This window comes from Odocoileus virginianus, chromosome 4 (genome assembly GCF_023699985.2).
Source record: "Odocoileus virginianus isolate 20LAN1187 ecotype Illinois chromosome 4, Ovbor_1.2, whole genome shotgun sequence".
In the NCBI taxonomy this organism is placed as follows: domain Eukaryota; kingdom Metazoa; phylum Chordata; class Mammalia; order Artiodactyla; family Cervidae; genus Odocoileus; species Odocoileus virginianus.
This window is the reverse complement of record NC_069677.1, coordinates 27,920,448-27,942,436: the sequence shown is the minus strand read 5'-3', so window position 1 is coordinate 27,942,436 and position 21,989 is coordinate 27,920,448. Positions and strand designations below refer to the sequence as shown.

Below are 21,989 nucleotides of genomic sequence, written 5' to 3'. Positions count from 1 at the left end.
TTGAAATTTTTGAAAATTCATATAAGGAAAAGTTTAAAATTAATTTTGCCACCTGTTGATTTATTTATTTATTTATTTTTAGTTTTTGCCACCATGAGTTTAGGAATTTATCCTTAGGATGTGAAATGTTTAAGAATTATGGTTATTGGTACTTTATATTTTGAACCAAATAACTATGTAAGCTCCACCTCTTTTACATTCAGAGTCACAAAGCTTCATATAAAAAGTGAAATGATACAGAATTCCCTAAGGTAACAAGTGAACTTCCCTCTTAGTGTAGGCATGTTGATGTGCTTACCTGCCCACCCCAGCTTAAATCTCATTTACCAAAGTTGAGTCTCTTCAGATTTTTTTCTTCGCATTTATAAAGAATATTATGTGTTTTTTTTAAGTTATAAAAATTGGGAATACACCTTATTTATAAATATTTGTATTCAGTTAATTAATGTATCATAGACATTTTCCTGTCTGCACATACAGATTTACCCTTATTTTCCTCAGCACCCCATGGTATTGGGTGGTACAGATGTATTATAATTAGAAAGCATTGAAATTACTCAGTTTTTTTGCTTTTATTTCCCCCTCCCGCCCCCACCTCAAAGCCAGATTTAGTGTTCTTATGTAAATCATCATCTATGGTAGTATTAAATCTTGGTGATTGATAGTACCAAAATGTACCATTTTGTCCTCCAGAAATGATTCTTGAATAACCACTTCATAAGTTTGCTAATGCTGAAGATGTTTGCTCCTCATAGATTGACTGGCTGGATTAATATTAATTTAATATGTAAAATTTCATAAACAAGGTTGAAGGAAGCTGTTGTCTTTTATATTTTGTGAACCTTGAATGCTAGTGATACACAGTGTCTTTTAAATTAGTTTTATGGCTGTTAGCTGCTTGTTCTGTTTATTGTCTGTTTTTATTCTTGATCCATGTAGTTTTTTATGTCAAATATGTTTACATTTTTGGGTAAGCTTCTACCTGTTGTATATTGTGTTTTTTCCCAGGCAGTCTGTGCTTAGTGACTTTGGCCATTAAGAACTTATTTCTTTACTTACTCAGGTCTGCCAGTTTCCCCAGTGTGGCCTCCAAGATAACCCATTTTAGTAGTTCTACAGATGTGGCCCCTTTTTTTCTTTTTTTAAATAGCATTTAGGTGTGTATTTTTTTTAACTTTTTATTTTGTACTGGAATATAACAGATGAACACTGCTGTGACAGTTTCAGGCGTCCAGCAGAGCACCTCAGCCATGCATACACACGTGTCCATTCTCCCCCAAACTCCCCTTCCATCCAGACTGCCACGCAACATTGAACAGAGTTCCCGTGCTGTACAGGAGGTTCTTGTTGGTTATCCGTTTTAAATATACCGGTGTATGCCTGTCCATCCCAAATCTTAACTACCCCTTCCACCCATCTTCCTTTTCTAAGTCTATGTTTCTGTCTTGTAAGTAAGCTCATTTGTATCATTTCTTTTGGCCACTGTTCTCTTTCTGCTAGTTGTCAGTACTATAGTAGCAGTGAAAACAGCTGGCACCGGGCTTCCTTGGTGTCTCAGTGGTAAAGAATCTTCCTGCTAATGCAGGAGATGTGAGTTCGATCCCTGGGTGGGGCAGAGCCCCTGGAAAAGGAAACAGCAACCTATTCCACTATTTTTGCCTGGGAAGTCCTATGGACAGAGGAGCCTCTGGTGGACCACAGTACATGGGGTCTCAAAAGAGTTGGAAATGACTTAGTGACCAAACAACAGCAGCTGACACTAACCATGAAATACATAACTAACTGACTTTATAAACACTTATCTCAGTTTGAAATAACAGTTTCTTGAGGACCTCTTCGAAATTCTGTGAATACCTTTACTAACCTTTCCAAGTTTCCTATAGCCTGATGGTTTAGGAAGTTGATAACCAGGTTAAGTTTTTGCCCTATATGTTATTCTCTCTAATATATCATGCTATATTCACAGGGTCTTGTCAGTTTTGTGCCAGATTACCAACTCTTATTCTTTAGGGCTCTAGGAACCATTTCTTTTTGAAGAACGGAAAGATGACTTTGTTTGGCCATTATTAATTGACTTAGAACATAAATGATACAGGAGGGAGTTTTTCATTAGTTATTCAGGCATTTATCTAAAATCTAGCTGTATGACAGAGACCTAAAAAGACATTTCTCCAAAAGACATACTGATGGGCAACATACAGATTATTATTATGTAAGCTAATATTATTACTGTTGTTCAGTCACTAAGTTGTGTCTGACTCTTTGTGAACTTGTGGACTGCAGTACGCCAGGCTTCCCTGTCCTTCACTATCTTCCAGAGTTTGCTCAAACTCATGTCCATTGAGTTGGTCATGCCATCAAACCATTTCATCCTCTGTTGCCTTCTTCTCCTCCTGCCTTCAGTCTTTCCTGTCATCAGGGTCTTCTCCAGTGAGTTGGCTCTTTGCATCAGGTTGCCAAAGTATTAGAGCTTCAACTTGAGCATCAGTCCTTCCAGTGAATATTCAGGGTTAATTTTCCTTAGGATTGACTGGGCTTGATCTGTTTGCTTTGTAAGGGGCACTCAAGAGTCTTCTCCAGCACCCCAATTTGAAAGACTCAATTCTTCGGTACTCAGCCTTCAGTCCAGCTAGCATATCTGTATGACTACTGGAAAAACCATAGCTTGACTACACTGACCTTTGTCTGCAAAGTGATGTCTCTGCTTTTTAATACACTGTCTAGGTTTGTCATAGCTTTTCTTTCAAGGAGCAAGCGTCTTAATTTCATGGCTGCTGTAACCATCTGCAGTGATTTTGGAGTCCAGGAAAATACAATCTGCCACTGTTTCTGCTTTTTCCCCATCTATTTGCCATTGAAGCCTTGGGACCAGATGCCATGATTTTAATGTTTTTAATGTTGAGTTTTAAGCCAGCCTTTTCACTCTCCTCTTTCACCTCATCAAGAGGCTCTTTATTTCCTCTTCACTTTCTGCCATTAGAATGGTGTTGGTGGTTCAGTCACTAAGTCGTGTCCGACTCTTTGTGACCCCGTGGACTGCAGCACACCAGGCTTCCCTGTCCCTCACCATTTCCCAGAGTTTGGTTAAACTCATGTCCATTGAGTCAGTGATGCCATTCAACCATCTCATCCTCTGTTGTCTCCTCCTGCTGCCTTCAATCTTTCCAGGCATCAAGGGTCTTTCCCAGTGAGTCGGCCCTTCACCTCAGGTGGCCAAAGTATTGGAGGTTCATCTTCAGCATCAGTCCTTCCAATGAATATTCAGGGTTGATTTCCTTTAGGATTGACTGGTTTGATTGCCTTGCTGTGCACGGGACTCTCAGGAGTCGTCTTGAAAGGTTGTTGCTAAACCACGTAAGATGCCGGGATTCTTGGGCTCCAGAGGAGAAGAATTTAGTCTGGGGCCAGCGACGAGGCTTGATCTTTCTGTGCTTTTGTGTAATAAAGTTTTATTAAAGTATAAAAGAGAGAAAGCTTCTGACATAGACATCAGAACGGGGCAGAAAGAGTACCCCCTGCTAGTCTTTAGCTGGATGTTACATAGCTACTAACAGTCTGCTAATTAAAGAAAGGAAATGTCTTGAAACTCAAGAGAATGGCACCAGGCCTCTCACCTGTAAGATGCATTTTGAGATAACCTTGCCACCAGGTGAGTCATGTCAGGCCACGAATCTTGAAGAAAGGCAGATCCCCATACAAATACATAGTTTCATTAACAGATTAGGAGAACAGTGTATAAGTATAACGTACTGGTTTGTTATGATGGTTCTGAGCCTTTAGTTGAAACCGACTTGAAGACAGAGTCTGAGGTAAACCCATAGTACATTAACATAGTTTAAGACAAAACATTTCCTTAAGAAAAATGCATTGATTGGCTCAAGGTTAGAGAAAAGTTAAGTTCAGGTGGAACCAGTTGTCATTATGGCAACACAGAGCTTTAAGAGAAACTTCTTTAAATTTGTATAGAGAAGGGAAAAAAATGTAACACTAGTTTGTTTCTTCTGCCCCTTGAGAGAGAGATAAAAAACATGTCTGACACTTGCAGCCTATTTCCTCCGTTTGGGGACCTCTGGCCTTCCTGCCTGTTACCCTGTCATTCTCCAGCACCACAATTCAAAAGCATTAATTCTTAGGCACTCAGCCTTCTTAATGGTCCAACTCTCATATCCATACATGACTGCTGGAAAAGCTGTAGCTTTGACTAGATGGACCTTTGTCAGCAAAGTGATGTCTCTGCTTTTTAATACGGTGTCTAGGTTTGTCATAGCATTTCTTCCAAAGAGCAAGTGTCTTTTAATTTCATGGCTGCAGTTGCCATCCACAGTGATTTTGGAGTCCAAGAAAATAAAGCCTGTCCCTGTTTGCCATGGAGTGGTGGGACTGGATTCATGAGCTTAGATTTTTGAATATTGAGTTTTAAGCCAGCTTTTCCTCTCTTCTCCTTCACCCTCGTCAAGAGGCTCTTTAGTTCCTCTTTGCTTTGTGCCATTAGGGTGGTATCATCTTCATATCTGAGCTTGTTGATATTTCTCCTGGCAGTCTTGATTCTAGCTGTGATTCATGTAGCCCAGTGTTTTGCATGATTTATTATTCAGCATAGAATTTAAATAACCAAGGTGACAGTATATATACAGCCTTGACGTACTCCTTTCCCAATTTTGAACCAGTCCGTTGTTCCATGTCCACTTCTAACTGTTGCTTCTGCATACAGGTTTCTCAGGAGGCAGATAAGGTGTTCTGGTATTCCTGTCTCTTTTAACAATTATCCACAGTTTGTTGTGATCTGCACAGTCAAAGGGTTTAGCATAATCAATGAAGAAGAAGTAGATGTTTTTCTGGAATTCCCTTGCTTTCTCTATGATCCAGCAGATGTTGGCAATTTGATTTCTGGTTCCTCTGCCTTTTCTAAATCCATCTGAAAGTTCTCCAGTACATCTGGAAGTTCTCATTTCACATCAGTCTGAAGCCTCGCTTGAAGGAATTGAGCAATACCTTGTTAACATGTTAAATGAGTGCAATTGTACAATAGTTGGGACATTCTTTGACATTTCCTTTCTTTGGGATTGGAATGAAAAGTGACCTCTTCCAGTCCTGCGGCCACTGCTGAGTTTTCCAAATTTGCTGGCGTATTGAGTGCATCACTGTTAACAGCAGCATCTTTTAAGATTTGAAATATCTCAGCTGGAATTTCATCACCTGCACTAGCTTTGATCATAGTAATACTTCCTAAGGCCCATTTGACTTCACATTCCAGGGTATTTGGCTCTAGGTGAGTTCCCACACCATCAATGTGTGGCTAATTATTAGAGAAATGCAAATCACAATTTCAATGAGATATCACCTCACATTGGTCAGAGTGACCATCATCAAAAAGTTTACAAATAATAAATACTGAAGAGGGTATGGGCTTCCCGGGTGGCACTAGTGTTAACCTGCCTGCCAGTTGAGGAGACATAAGAGCCTTGGGTTTGATCCCTGGGTTGGGATGTTTTCCTGGAGAAGGAAATGGCAACGCACTGCAGTATTCTTGCCTAGAGAATTCTATGGACAGAGGACCCTGGCTGGTGTAGTCCATGGGATTGCAAAGAGTCTAGCATGACTGAGCACACATCAAGAAGAAACAGAGGGTATGGAGAAAAGGGGACCTTACTGCATGTTGGCGGGAATTCACATTGGTGCATCCCCTATGGAGGCTCTTTTAAAAACTGAAAATAGAACTACCATATGATACAGCAATCCCACTCCTGGACTTATATTTGGAGAAAACTAATTTGAGAAGATATAGGCACCTCATTGTTCATAGCAACACTATAGTAGCCATGATGTGGAAGCAGCCCAAGTGTCTTTTGATAGGTGCGTAGATAAAGACGATAATGGAGTTATATATATGCATATGTATTTGTGCACACTTAGACACACATCAGTATGTATATACGTACAGCAGAGAATTAGTTATAAAAAGGAATGAAATAATGCTATTTGCAGTAACATAGATGAACTTAGACATTATTATCGTACTTAGTGAAGTAAGCCAAAGACAAATATTTAATATCACTTAAAATTTTTTTTTATTTTTTGACTGCTGCACAGCATGTGGGATCTTAGTTTCCCAACCAGGGATTGAACCCATGCCATCTGAATTGGAAGTGCAAAGTCTTAAACTAGACCACCAGGGAATTCCACATTTGATATCACTTGTATGTGGAATCTAAAATATGCCATAAATGAACTTACTTATGAAACAGACTCACAGACATACAAAACTTAGGGTTACCGGTTGGGAATGGGGAAGGGATAAATTAGGAATTTGGGATTAACATATATACACTACTATATATAAAATAAACAACTAGGATTTACTGTATAGTATAGGAAACTATATTCAGTATTTTGTAATACCCTATGATGACAATCTGAAAAAAAATGTGTGTGTGTGTATGTATATACACACAAAACTGAATCACTGCTGTACATCTGAAACACAGTATTGTAAATCAGCTATACTTTTGTTTAAAAATGATAATTGAAAAAATTCAGCCATCTGAACTTTACATTCTTGTCGGTCAGGTCACAATTTCACCTGGCTTACTCTAAAATTTTACCACTTTACAAACATGTTTGGTTCCTTCAGATTTGCCTTTTCAACCAGCCTATGAGGTTTACATGAAATTATAAAACATAAGTTAGTGTGTCTAGGAATGGCCTCAAGAAGACACTATATGACTGATACTAGAAAGTTGGTTTTGAAAAGTCTTAAGATTCAAAATTGTTTTTTTAAACCTAATTAGTGGCTTTGTATTTGATTTCTTAAACAGTAATGGCGTATATTTTAAAATCTTTCTAATCTTGTAATTAATTTTTTTGATTAAATATTTCCTTAACAGTTGATTTTGCTAACTAAAGATTGCTAAGAAAATTGGTAATTCCCTGGTGGTCCAGTGGTTAAGACTGCACTTTCACTGCTGCGGACCTGGGTTTGATTCCTGGTCAGGGAGCTGACCCCATAAGCCATGTGGCATGGAAAAAAAAAAAAAAGATTGCCCAAAAAAATAATTCTCAGCTCGTAAAGTTGGAGATGATGGGAAAATGAGGAGTTCCTTAGGTTCTCTTAAGCTGGATATATGGTATGTTCTGGCATATTGAAAAGCCAGTAGAAAAAGTGTTTTCCCAGTGAGTTCATGTGTGAGATGCTTTGTTTTTATTACCTTATTTAGCAAGTTAATGACACATAAACATGTTACATAGGAAGCCTGATATATCAAGCTAATATGTAATTTTATAAGACTTAAGTCTTTCCTCTTGGATTTAACATATTTGATATTTAAAAACTTTTTTTTCTTTTGGAATTGTGAAGTCTGGTTGAAATACAGAATAACAGGTTTTTCTTCTTGTGACATATACCTTGTCTTCCGTCTTTTATGGCAGATAGACGTTATGCATATTTATAATTTAGTTATAATCTTGTGGTAAGTCCCTTGAAAGAGTTGGTAAAAGGAGTAAGAATAATTTGATAGGATACTCCCTTACCTTACCATGTGGCATGCGGAGTCTTAGAGCCCTAACCAGGGATCCAGCCTGCACCGCTGTAGTAGAATCACTTGAGTCATAACCCACTGGACTTCAGGGATGTCCCTTTACTGTACATTTTAAAAAATTTAATATTTTACTCATATAAAAATTACAATATACATGTATAATTTACATTTTGCCTTTCTAAAAGGTTTAAAATATATGACTTTTATTTTTGTGTGTGCTGGGTCATCATTGTAGCACGTAGACTTTCTCTAGTTGAAGAAGGCAAGGGCTACTTTCTAGTTGCATGTTTGAGCTTCTCACTGTAGTGGTTTCTCTCGCTGAGGAGCACCGGCTCTAGGGCAGGCGGGCTTCTGTAGTTGCACTCTGAGGGCTGGCTCTGGAGTGCAGGGCTCAGTTGTTTTGGCACACAGGCTCCCAAGGCATATGGAATCTTCCCGGACCAGGAATCAAACCTGTCCCCTTGATTGGCAGGTGGATTCTTAACCACTGGAGCACCAGGAGAAGTCCTCTATCTTTCTTTTAAAAATGTATCAGTTTGGTTCTTGGACCAACTTTGGAAATTTTAGCTGTGTTTAGTTAGAGTCAGTCTTTCTCATAATACCAAGTCAGCATTGTTAGTCTTTGTGGTTGGAAATGCTTATATGTCAAAGGATGAATGAATTTATTCTTTATTACTTACATCTTTTTCTTTGGAGGGAATGATTTGTTAAAGTATCAGCCACAAATACTAATAAGATCATACTGTTGTGTAAGTAGATAAAGCACATTAGTGTTTTCTAGATGTTAAACTTGCTTTCCTAATGTACATTTTCTATTCATAGATTGTAATGAGATGAAATAGATGTGAACAGTAGTCAACAAATGTTTTTCATGTAGTTGTAAAATAGTTTCATTATGATTAAGTATTTTTTGTTCATATGTTTAATTTTAATGCTTGACAGCATTTAGAACTTGATAAAAACTGGGTAAAAAATTCTCTACTTCGGTTTTCACATTATTTCTATTTGGTTATAACTTTGAAAGACCTTGTTGAACATTATTAACTTGAATTATTAAGTTGATCACATTAGGATCTGGAATGGAATGCTATTTAAGTCATAATTTGGTTGTGTGCTAGAATTTGGAGGCCAGTAAGGTTTGACTTGAATTAATTTGGTAGAAAGAATACTGAATTGGGTAGTATAGACTTTTGGAATTTTATTCCATGAAACCGTAACCTTCTTCAGTGTGGTTACTATTGTGTTTTTAGGTGTCGCATGGGCACCCCTTAGGCTTCTGCTTTTCTAAAGCTCTTTCTTAGATTTGAAGAAACTTAAAATATTAGAGAAATGAGGGCCGTTGCCTTAGAGTTTGAAATGCTTCTTTGGGATAGTTTGGAGATTTAAGTGAATTGAAATCTGAAATAAGGGAATTTCTATGAGGTGCTCTTACTCCAGTGACATAGGCATAAATAAATCCAGTAATCAGCATTTTGGGCATAGTACACTAGGGCACGTTTTTAATGCTGAGTTTTTAAAATGAGTTTTTATTGTGTTGAGTACACTGTTCATTTTGTGAAGTATGTGATTTGACTCACAGCACTAAAGTGGAGGCAAATTCATAGCACCTTGATTAAACCTCAGGAACTTAGATTCATTTTGCTTTATGAGAGTGGCTTTGTCTTTCAGGGATACAGTTATTAATGAAATTTACAGAGATGAATAAAATGTAATAAGAAAGCTGTAAGGCAGTCCACAATGATTTATTCTCTTTTTTTGTAGGTAAAATTACATAGGAAGTCATTCTAGACAGTTATTCTTTGGTGAAAATAGAAATAGAACAGGTGTTTTTAAGACCCGTTTTTCAGCGTTCAAGCTTGAGGCAGCCATCCACTATGGATCAACAAAAGGTCCATCAGTCTGTTTAGCTGACCTGCCGTTCTCAGGTAGCAGTTGGAAGGGGTGCTTCTTGTTTTCAAGGTTTTCTTTTTGTTTCTTTAATTTTCATACTAGGGGAAGTAGTCATAATTTACCATTTGGGTCTGATGGACCATTTTTACAAATTTTTTGTATTTTTAAGTCATTTTACATATAAATTTACAGAAGTAAGAATAAAAGGGTGGTGAAGATCAGCATTATTAGATATTTTAATAAGCATTTAAACATAGGGTTGAAGACAGTGGGTCTTCCCTGGTGGCTGTAGTTATAAAGAACCTGCCTGCCAATGCCGGAGACTTAAAGAGACTTGGGTTTGATCCCTGGGTCGGGAAGATCCTCTGAAGGAGGGCATGGCAACCCACTCCAGTATTCTTGCCTGGAGAATCCCTTGGACAGAGGAGCCTGGCAGGCTACAGTCCATAGGGTCAGAGAGAGTCAGATGTGACTGAAGTGACTTAGCACACACATACCTAAAATGAGCAAAGTTTTCTGTGTATCATCAGCTATCGTGTATAAACCCAGAACATACACATCTTGTAATAAATACTGATACCACATTTAAAGTCTGTCTCTGTAAGTTCTAGTTTATCTTCTGTTTCATCTTACCCTGGAATTCTCAGAATGCATCAATGCATTTAGGTTAGAATGCAGTTGACACTTGAACAACATGGGTTTGATCTGCATGAGTCCATTTAAACTCAGATCCTACACCCCTGCCCCCCCCCCCCCCCACACACACCCACTCCACTGCTGCCCACCCTCCCCCCAACATCTTATGTGATCTTAGTTCCCTGACCAGAGATTGAACTCCCTGGGCCCTTGGCACTGAAAGTGTAAAGTCCTAACTACTGGACCATCAGGGAATTCCCACTCAGATTGTTTTCATATTTTCATAGAAAATATGGTAGTACTACATGATCAGCGGTTGGTTGAGTTTGCAGATGTGGAACTATATATAGAGGGGTGGCTATGTTAACACTTGATTTTCAATCCCATAGAGGATGAATGAGCCCCTAACCCTTTTGTTGTTCAAGGGTCAGTTGTATTTTGGAATTTTTGATGGCTTCTGATTTTATTGACTAGAGCTCGGGGGTCCCCAACCTCTGCGATTTAATGCCTGGTAATCTGAGGTGGAGTTGATGTAATAATAATGAAGTGCACAATAAATGTAATGCACTTGAATCATCCAAAACCTTTCCCCTTACCCCCAGTCCGTGGAAAAATTGTCTTCCATGAGACCCATCCCTGGTGCCCAAAGGTTGGGGATCACTGGAATTGAGTATTGCCATTTTTTAAAATTATTTATTTTTTGATTGTGCTGGGTCTTCATTGCTGCTTGGGCTTTTCTCTAGTTGTGGTGCATGGGCTTCTCATTGCGGTGGCTTCTCTCATTGTGGAGCACAGGCTCTAGGCACACAGGCCTCAGCAGTTGCAGTACGTGCGCTCAGTAGTTGAAAGACGTGGGCTTAGTTGCTCCAAGGTATGTGGGGTATCTTCCCAGACCAGGGATCAAACCCATGTCTCCTGCATTGTCAGGCAGATTCTTTACTGCTGAGCAACCAGAGAATCCTGAGTATTATCATCTTTGTGCTATAATTACACCACTTCATATAACCAATTGGATTGACTAATCCATTGCATTTTGTGCATTTATCATCTTTTCCTTTCTAGTCAAAGAAGATATCAAAGTATTGAATATTTAGGATACAGGAAAAATAAGGTTCCTGGACTCTACCTTAGATTTATGTAAGGGTTCACTGGATACATACAATAACTGCAATGAGTTTTATTCCATTCTAAGAGAAGGTAAAGTGTCTTATTTTTTTGGAAGATCTGTTAGAAGGGACTTCCTCGGTGGTGCTAGTAGTAGAAAAAAATCTGCCTGCAATGCAGGAGACCTGGATTCAATCCCTGGGTTGGGAAGATCCCCTAGAGAAGAAAATTTTCTTGCCTGGAGAATTCCGTGAGAGGAGCTTGGCAGGCTACAGACCATGGAGTCGTAAAGAGTCAGACACAACTCGACTAACACTTTGACTTTCATTTTTCCCCTGAATACATATAGTAACTGCAGTGAGTTTTATTCTATTCTAAAAAAAGGTGAAGTGTCTTTTATCTTCTTGCAAGATCTGTAAGAAAGGATAGTCATGAAATGTATATGAGAAATGCAAAAGCTAAAATTGAGTTCACTGAAGCTTTGTGGTAAATGTGCTTTTTTCCCCCCTCATAACTTTTCTCTAACCATGGTATACATTAAAGTTGAACATGAAATTTTGGCTTATTTATTTTTAGTTCCAGTAATTCCACCACTTCCAAGGTTACTTTCACATCATCTTGATAGAAGCTTCAGACTTTTCCAAAACTATTTGCCTATCAGTAGTTGTTTGCATTATTTCACAAATGGCTGTTAACATGTATTGATGGGTAGATATCTCCACCCACCTGTGTAGGGACAGCCTTAGTTTAGTCAATATTTTGTAGGTGTGTATTGGTCATCTTTTCCCAGCCTTCCCTTCCCCACCTCATTTTCCATGTATTGAAAATATATCAAGCAGCTGTGTCATAAGAAACAGCTCTAATCCTCAATGGAAACTTTTCTAATCTATTATATTTTGAAACACTTGATAATTGTAGAGTATATAAGATAGCAGGGTTTTTTTTTTTTTTTTTTGATAGGTGGTTTTGTAAGATAACTTACTCTGCTAGATGGACTAAATAATGTTTTTGTTGTTAGCTAGACCTTGGTGGCTCAGATGGTAAAGAATCTGCGATGCAGGAGAGCTGGGTTGGAAAGATCCCCTGGAGGAGGGCTGGGCAACCCACTGTAATATTCTTGCCTGGAGAATCTCCATAAAGGGAGGAGCCTGATGTTCTACAGTTCATGGGGTCACACAGAGTCAGACACAACCGAGTGACTAATCATAGACTTTAGTACTTCTAAGTTCTTTAGCAAAGGATTTAAATGTGATACCTTGAAGGAATTTTAAAATAGGGTTTATCACTTTCTAAAAACAATTCTTAATTTCAGCGTTTTATCAACACTGATACCAGATTTAAAATACATCTTATTAAAGTTCTAGCTTATCCTCACTTCTGATACGTAAATCATCAGAATGCCATGCTCAGAGATGAACAGTGTTGACAGAAGCTTAAAGATGTGTGCTTTACACTATGTGAAACTGCCTTGTAAGAAACATTTCTTTATAATAGTACTTATTTATGTTTATTAGACACATAAACTTGGGGCTTCCCTGGTGGCTCAGATGGTTAAGTTTTCTGCCTGCAATACAGGAGACCTGGATATAATCCTTGGGTTGGGAAGATCCCCTGGAAAAGGGAACGGCTACCCACTCCAGTATTCTTGCCTGGAGAATTCTGTGGACAGAGGAGCCTGTTGGACTGAAGTCCATGGTGTCACAAAGAGTTGGATGCAACTTTCACTAGAGTTGGACTGACACTTTCACTAGACTAGACTTTCATGAATTTGAAGTTCAATTTTCAGGGCACCAAATTGCCCAAACAGGTTCAATTCTGTTTTTCAGTAGTAAAATTTAAGCATATACGTTGTTGTTCAGTCACCAAGTTGTGCGACCCCATGGGTTGCAGCATGCCAGGCTTCCCTGTCCCTTACCATCTCCCAGAGTTTGCTTAAACTCATGTCCACTGAATCAGTGATGCCATCCAATCATCTCATCCTCTGTCGCCTTCTCCTCCTGCCTTCAATCTTGCCGAGTATCAGGGTCTTTTCCAATAAGCTGGCTCTTTGCATCAGGTGGCCAAAGTATTGGAACTTCAGCATCAGTCTTTCCAGTGAGTATTCAGGTCTGGTTTCCTTTAAGATTGACTGGTTTGATCTCTTTGCTGTCCAAGGGACTCTCAGGAACATCTCCAACACCACAGTTTGAAAGTATCAGTTCTTCAGTGCTCAGCCTTCGGTCCAGCTCTCCCATTCATAGATGACGACTGTAAAAACCATGGCCTTGACTATATGGACCTTTGTCAGCAAAGTAATGTGTCTGCTTTTATAATATGCTGTCTAGATTTGTCATAGCTTTCCTACCAAGACTTAATTGTCTTGTAATTTCATGGCTACAGTCACCATCTGCAGTGATTTTAGAGCCCAAGAAGAGGAAATCTGTCACTGCTTCCCCCTTTCCCCTTCTTGCCAGGAAGCGATGGGACTGGATACCTTGACTTAGTTTCTTTAATATTGAATTTTAAGCTGCCCTTTTCACTCTCCTCTTTCACCCTCATCAAGAGGCTCTTCAGTTCCTCTTTGCTTTCTCTCATTAAAGTGGTATCATCTGCATATCTGAGGTTGTTGATATTTCTCCTGGCAATCTTGATTTCAGCTTGTAATTCATCCAGCCCGGCATTTTGCATGATGTGCTCTCATATAAGTTAAACAAACAGGGTGACAATAAACAGCCTTGTTGTACTCCTTTCCCAGTTTTGAACCAGTCAGTTCCATATAAGGTTCTACCTGTTGCTTCTTGACCTATGTACAGGTTTTTCAGGAGACAGGTAAGATGGTGTTCTGTTCCCATCTTTTTAAGCGTTTTCCACAGTTTGTTATGATCCATGCAGTCAAAGGCTTTAGCATAGTCAATGAAACAGGTGGATGTTTTTCTGGAATTCCCTTGCTTCCTCTGTGATCCAGTGAATGTTGGCAATTTGATCTCTGATTCCTCTGCCTTATGCATATATAGTTCTTATTACATTACACTTATGCAGCAGTTTCATCTTGTTCACAGTAACATTTTTTGATTCTTGAATTTAACATAATTTTGCACTTAATAAAAAGTCATTATTTACAGTGTTAATCTTTTGGGATAAATGAATAAGGGCACTTTTTTTTCCATCAGGTATATTCAAGAGCAAATGATCAAGAACCATGTGGATGGTGGTTAGCTAAAGTTCGAATGATGAAAGGAGAAGTAAGTGATGTTAAAACTTGCTTTGTGATTAATTTTCAAGGAAATATGTTGACTCCTGGTTTCTGTAACTGTTACTCCAACTCTTAGTTTTGTTGTTAAAAAGCCTATTTCAGAAATAATCATGTATTTTAAAAATTCATCAGATCATTAATTTCTGTTTCTGTTCTGGATTTGCAAACACCAAAGCTGCTCTCCAGAGGTATTCTGCAAGCATGTGAGGACCACCAGAGTTCTTGCTTTTAAGAACCTCTAATCTAGTTTAGGCAAATCAGGTTGCTATAACTAAGCTGTGCTTAGTATTTGTGCCACAAGGGGAGGGTCTACTGCTTAAGCCAAGCAAAGTAATTAGAACTTCATTTAAAGCTCATTATTTTTGTTCGGATGGGATTTTTAAAGTGTTTTGATGTCTTTTAGTTTTATGTCATTGAATATGCTGCTTGTGATGCCACTTACAATGAAATAGTCACATTTGAACGACTTCGACCTGTCAATCAAAATAAAACTGTCAAAAAAAATACCTTCTTTAAATGCACAGTGGATGTTCCTGAGGATTTGAGAGAGGCGTGAGTAATTTTGTTTACTGTTGAATTGCTTTGTGAATTAAGAGGATTTTTCAGGGCTACAAAAATCTTTTTTACCCCAAACCCCCGATTAAAACTTTGATGGAAATGTTTTTTACAGACAAAAGTTTTCAATGGGTGGTGTCAGTATGAAATACAAGAGTTTTCATTATAATTGCTCTCTAAATTTAACCTGTTGTTTCGGTCTTACATGTGAATTACTCTCTCCTTAGGTGTGCTAATGAAAATGCACATAAAGATTTTAAGAAAGCGGTAGGAGCATGCAGAATTTTTTACCATCCGGAAACAACACAGCTAATGATACTGGTAAGATAACTCCATATTTTAAGGTATATAGTGGATATTGTGAATCTGCCTACAATGCAGGAGACCCAGATTTAATCCCTGGGTGAGGAAGATCCCCTGGAGAAGGGAATGGCAACCCACTCCAGTATTCTTGCCTGGAGAATTCCATGGACAGAGGCACCTGGCAGGCTACAGTCTATGGGGTTTGCAAAGAATCAGACAGGACTGAGTGACTAACATTTTTCACTTTATTAAACTGTACATTGCACATATTTTATAATTAAATATTTCGAAGATAAAAGATAACTTGTTTTATGGTGACTTTATTAAAATACAATATGGGGGAAATTTTTTTTGCAGTTATAAAATTGTTAATTTGTAAATCTTTCCTGGAGAAAGGAGGAAAAATCTTAATACAGCATTCTTTACCTCACAAAATTCTTAATGTATGGGATCCTGGATTCTATATCCCTCCTCCCCCCATTATAATTTGAAGAGCAAATCTAAGTAATATGGAAATTAAGAAAGCAAGTAAGATTACTTGTGGGAGGAGGTGCATGTTAGGTGAGGAGAGTACAGTAGATGAAAATCAAGGGAGGCTTTATTTGGAAGTTTGTGTTTGTATTATCTTAGAAAAAGGGTTTAAGTTTTTGAATGAGTAACTTGTTTGTTTATAGTCTGCCAGTGAAGCAACTGTGAAGAGAGTAAATATTTTGAGTGACATGCATTTGCGAAGTATTCGTACAAAGTTGATGCTTATGTCCAGAAATGAAGAGGCCACTAAGCATTTGGAAGTAAGTGGGTTTACATGTAAAAGGTTTTTTGTGCTTCTCATTTAGTTTCGTGAGTATATTATTCAAGTTCTATGGCTGAAGCTATTTGATTGTTAGGTAAGGCAGCTTGGGAACTCTTTTATGGCTAATAATTGGAATTATTGTGTCCTTAGAGTTACTTTTCTCTATTACTTTTATCAAACATATGCTAAATAACTGAATGGTGCCAAAGAGCTTAGAAACTCACTAGGGATTTCCAATAGAATAAAGCTAGTTCTTTACTCTGTTTTTTACTTCTGTTTTTTTTCACTCTCTGAGCTATCAGTCAATGCACTTTCTCAGTAACTAGTTCATTAGTATAACAACTCTTGGGTAAGAAGAGAGGAGGTCACATGGCTTGTAGTTTTAAAAAAGAGCCTGTCATTGCTTCTCTGTATTCTGTCCTGAGGTACTCCTGTTTTCTTCTCCTTTTCACTGCCACATTATTAGGTGATTTGTTGCCCCTACTCCCTCCCACACATATGTGTGCTCCTGCCCGCTGTCTTAGGGAAATTGAGGTTTGTTTATCTTTAAAACAAGTACATGAGTGCCCTTAACTTATTTCAAACTTCCAAACAAGTGATACGTGAATGAGTTTTGAAATAGGAATCATTTGAGTTGGAGAGCTCCCTGTGTGAGTAATTCTGGAAAATTGTTTTAAAATTACTGTTTTCTGTGACCATGATTAAATAGAATGATCAGACTTCCCCCTTCCATTACATGACCAAGTGAACTACCTTTTTTCTTTTTTTTTCCTTTTTTTAAATTGTGGTAGAATAAACATAATATTACCATCCTAACCCTTTTAAGTGTGCAGTTCATAGTATTGGGAAATATATTCACACTGTTGAACAATCAATCTTCAGAACCTTTTCATCTTGCAAAACTGAATCTCTGTGTCCATTTAAACAACTTCCTATTTCCCTTTCCCCCAGCTCCAGGCCACCACCATTCTACTTTGTTTTTACAAATTTGATTACTCTAGATAACCTTGTTGTAAGTGGAATCATATAGTGTTTGTCTTTTTGTGACTATCTTATTTCACTAAGCATAATGTTCTCAGTGTTTGTCCATATTGTAGCATGTATCAGAATTTCCTTTTTAAGGCTGAATAATTCTGATTGTGTGCATATATTACATTTTGTTTATTCATCATTCAGTGGACCTTTGGGTTGCTTCCTCCTCTTGACTATTGTAAATAATGCTGTGAACATGGGTGTACAAAAATTTTTTTTTATCTTTTATAATACTAATTTGCCTCTTTTACTAGTGCACAAAGCAACTTGCAGCAGCTTTTCATGAGGAATTTGTTGTGAGAGAAGATTTGATGGGCCTGGCGATAGGAACACACGGTAGTAACATACAGCAAGCTAGAAAGGTTCCTGGAGTTACAGCTATTGAGCTAGATGAAGATACTGGAACATTTAGAATCTACGGAGAGGTATGCTGCTTGTCTCCCACCTTGGGTAATTTTACTAGAGCATATTAACTGTTGTGTGGAATTTTAGTTTCTGGATGGAATGGTTTAGAATTGCAAGTCTAGTATCATTACATGTAGGTTGATTAAAGATACTATATTAGTATATAAAATTTATTATAATATGCTAATATATGTAATTATGGGGCCTTGAAGGATTACTGGATATTTAATGTGTACTGTTTTCAAAAGTTCCTTAATCAGCTGCTTCTGAACTTCTCAGCTTTATGTGCATTACAAATAATTTATTCAAGTATTTTTTGAGTGCTTATTATGTCAAGCACTGGCAGCTGTAAATAGTATATAATACGTTTTGTAGACCTTGAATTTTAAATATTTTGTCACTGGTTAATTGTGACATCTGTGTGGGCAGGAAGATAATCTGAAAAAATAAAACAGGTCTTCATTAAGACTATCCTTCACATTAGAGTAAATAGATGAGTTTTTGGGTGTGATGATTTTAAGTCTCAACTTTTCATTTAAGTCATATAGTAAATCTGACTGGAGGTCTGATTTTTACTTCTGAAACCTTTAGAAGTAGGCAGTATACCAAAGTGGTTAAGATGAAAGGCTTTAGAGTCATATTACCTGAATTAGAATTTTGTCTCTGCCACTTTGAGAAGACTTGGAGAAAGTTACGCAGTTCCCCTGCATAATTTTCCACATTGTAAAATGAAAATAATAGTGCTTACCATAACAGTTTATGAAGATTGAATATGGATTTTAAATTTTTGCTGTGTATGATATAGTGAGCACACAATATACTTGATTTATGGTTATTAAAGGACAAACATTAAAAATGGAAGTTAATTGTTACTGAGAACTCTAAATTCCTTTTAGAGAAGACAACCTGAGCCTCCCTCCATCTTCTAGTTTTTTAAAATTTTAACTGTTAGAGCTTAGGGATTTTAATGGTCATATTAGTAGGTAATTTTTTAAATGCATCTCTACAAAAACAGCCTTTTAAATCGTTTCTTATGTTGAGAAGGAGAAAACAATGCAGACAACGCATACAGTATGTCTTTTTTTTTTTTTTTTTAAATTCACCTGGAGAATCCAACCATAGAAGTGTGGGTCAGATGTATTTAGGATGGGGTTAAAATTTCGCTAACATAAGTAAGTTAAACTCGTAGTTTTCGCAAGAGCTTAAAGATGTCTGTTTAGACAGTTTTAGATGTCTTAGGGACCTTAGAGATGTCTAACATTTTGATCCCCTAGCTCTTTAATGATTACTCTTCTTTTGGAAAAGTACTTTATGAATACTTGACTTGAAATAGCACTTTGGTCATCTGAGCAGAATCTTGTACTGGAGCATGACAATTCAGTTTCTTTTTTCCTTCTTGTGTTTTTGTTGTGGATAGTGGGTTTCTTCAAGATTGAATTTCATGTTTGTTCCCCCACCCTACCCCGCAGAGTGCTGATGCTGTAAAAAAGGCTAGAGGTTTCTTGGAATTTGTGGAGGATTTTATTCAGGTTCCTAGGAATCTTGTTGGTAAGTACTTCTACTAAATGTTAAGTTAAATATTATTTAATTACATATGATGACAATTGAAAATTAGCCTTTTCTGATAACTTTTACCTTCTAAGTAATGTAGAATTTTTAAAAAAATAACAGTTTGGCATTACAGTTTTTCTTAAGCTTTTTCATCCCTTGGCTTCTTTCTTAATATTTTCATTTGCTTGATGTCTTTTTATCTTTCATATATCCATCCAAATTGTAGTACTTTTTTGAGAAGGTATTTGTGGTAATTGTTTTGTTTGGTGCAGAAGAAAAAGTTTGAGTGGACTAGCAATAGGGTAATAAACTTCTACACAGTAGGCTTTGAGAAAGTGATAGTTGTTGCAAAAACCTCAAATAAGATAAGAAGTCATAAGTCATGGGCAGAAGAGAAGGATGGTGATGATATTAGGGGAGGTTTCACTGTTAAGTTTTTGACACTTTTGATGAAGATTGCTGTGCCTGTGAGTTGTAAGTTAAGTGACAACAGGTTTTGCTTTTGAAGCTGCAGTTAATGAGCATTATAACTTGAGAGATCAGTTGTTTAATAGCTTTGTTAATAATAGTCTCTGTATCTGTGTGATCTATCCTTTAAGATGCAATCTGAAACATAGGAGAGAAATCTTGGTCACTTGTTAAATTATGCTTAGTGATTATCTTAAATGTTTAAGCATCAACATAAAGTAGTGAAATTTCCTAGGGAAATGATTTTTTTATGACTTTTTTTGGTTATCTGTTGAGTCTTGTTAGTTTTTTGACCATAATGAAATTGAGCCCCTTGGGCTCTATTTATATATAAGTAAGGGCTTCCCTGGTGGCGCAGATGGTAAAGCATCTGCCTGCAATGCGGGAGACCTGGGTTTGATCCCTGGGTCGGGAAGATCCCCTGGAGAAGGAAATGGCAACCCACTCCAGTATTCTTGCCTGGAGAATCCCATAGACAGAGGAGCCTGGTAGGCTACAGTCCATGGGATCGCAAAGAGTCGGACACAACTGAGCAAGTTCACTCACAGCTTTTCTACCTTTAGGAAAAGATTCTGTACACATTTTACTTGTCAGAGTCTGAAACATTAATAGGTGAAAATTAAAAAACAACAGCACATTTGTGCTATTAAAAATATGTTTGTTTTGGCCAATAACAAGTAGTGTATTTGGTACAATAGTGTACACTACAAGAATTTGGGCAGTCTATTGGTATTCAACTGTAGAAAAAGCTTGTCACTTCTGCCTAAACATTTGGATGTCTATGATATACTACCAGTTAGTTTAGCTCCACTTAATCTGTTGTTAGCAATCACTGTGCACTGAGTGGCTGGAGATGATGAGAGGTTAAAATTAAATATAAGTCTTTTTTTTTTTTTCCATTTATTTTTATTAGTTGGAGGCTAATTACTTTACATCATTGCAGTGGTTTTTGTCATACATTGAAATGAATTAGCCATGGATTTACATGTATTCCCCATCCCGGTCCCCCTAAATATAAGTCTTATGAATTTTATATAATTTAAATAAATGGTAAGATACAAAATGTTACCAAATATTCATTGCTGTCAAGAGGGGACATGACCTTTGGCAAGAATGATGCTTTTGAAAATGATTCCCTTTATTGTTTATATAATGCTTCCATTATTGACAGCTATCAGTACTAACATTTTGGTTGCTACTTTCACAGAATGTAATTTAACTTAGATTTCTTCACTTGTAAAAATGATTTGGAGGTGAGTGTGTCCAAGGGTTCTTTCCAATCCAACAGTTCTGTAGAAGATAGCATTGGTCTTACAGAATTTGTGGTAGTGTTAATTTTAAATAAAAATTTCTCATATTTGAAAAATAGGAAATTGGATATATTTATAATTCTCAGATTCTTCTCTTTGTTTATCTGTTCAGTGATGTGAGAACCTAACATGTCTCTTGTTTTCCTCTACCCTGGCTTGGTTGGCTTTGTTTATTTGGGTTATTTGTTTACTATTTAGAAAATAAATACTAGCAGCAACTATTATACATTGGTTAAATACTCAGAAGTAGTATAAAAACCTGAGTTGAGTGCTGTCTATTTATAGTAGTACTACATCTTTCTCTAAAATGTTTTCTGGGTGAAGCAGTCTTTTGAAAAATAGTACATTTTTAGTCAAAGGGAAAGAGAAAAAGAGGACTGAGAAGTAAAAGGAAATGAGGACTACTTGGTGGGTAAGTTTCAGAGAGAATTCTCACATATATTCAGGTTCCAAGAGTTCTAGAATTGTTGACCATTCCCACCCCTCCCAAATCAAAAGTATTATGTGAACATTGATTTGAAAATGAGTTGAAACGTCACCTCCTGGAAGCCTTCCTTAATCACTTCTCTACTCTGTCCCTTCAGCATTTATGCTCAGTGCTCAAATTATACCACAGGTCTGCTTCAGTTTGTCAATATGCTTTGGAATTTAAACTGTGGAAATGATCAGTTAAAATATTGACGGTCTCTGGTGGGACTAAATAAAACTTGCAGGTAGGTCCTTGCCACAGACCCCAGAAGTGTGATGGATATTCACTCACCACTGGTATAGTTCACAAGAAGTAAGGGGCAGAGATTTTGGGGAGGGGGTATGATGTAACAATCTGATTTTTGTTTTTTCGAAAAGATATTTGCTTATTTTTAGCAGGGTCAAGGATGGAGTTGCTGCTTGAGCTTCACTGTGTTAACATGAAGGTTGCTTTTATATGCTGCTGCTAGGGCTGCTCTGAGAAGACATGCATCATGTGAATTCCCTGTCCTCTATTTTGTTTTTTCTCTTGTTCGGTTGCTGCTACCTTTAAATTTAGGGTTATTGGGCAAGGAGGTTTGAAAATCCTATAATAGTGTCTGTTGTACTGACTGGCTTACTGTTGCCATTATTCCTTTGTTTGTCCCCCTTCCCCCTTATTTATTCTTTATTGAAAGCTGTTCTGTCAAGCATGCAGTAGCTGAAAC

General features: G+C 37.4%; 1 protein-coding gene across 6 annotated transcripts in view; it reads left to right on the top strand.

The window, feature by feature from the left end:
- The window catches only part of FXR1 (FMR1 autosomal homolog 1), a 67,543-nt gene that overhangs the window by 24,063 nt on the left and 21,491 nt on the right, over window positions 1–21,989 (top strand). For all 6 annotated transcript variants that reach the window (XM_020901373.2, XM_020901376.2, XM_070466345.1 and 3 more), the window contains exons 4-9: window positions 14,315–14,386; window positions 14,801–14,949; window positions 15,180–15,273; window positions 15,930–16,046; window positions 17,335–17,505; window positions 18,955–19,033. In XM_020901373.2, coding sequence (XP_020757032.1) covers window positions 14,315–14,386; window positions 14,801–14,949; window positions 15,180–15,273; window positions 15,930–16,046; window positions 17,335–17,505; window positions 18,955–19,033 — 682 coding nt within the window. The remainder of the gene's footprint in view (window positions 1–14,314; window positions 14,387–14,800; window positions 14,950–15,179; window positions 15,274–15,929; window positions 16,047–17,334; window positions 17,506–18,954; window positions 19,034–21,989) is intronic.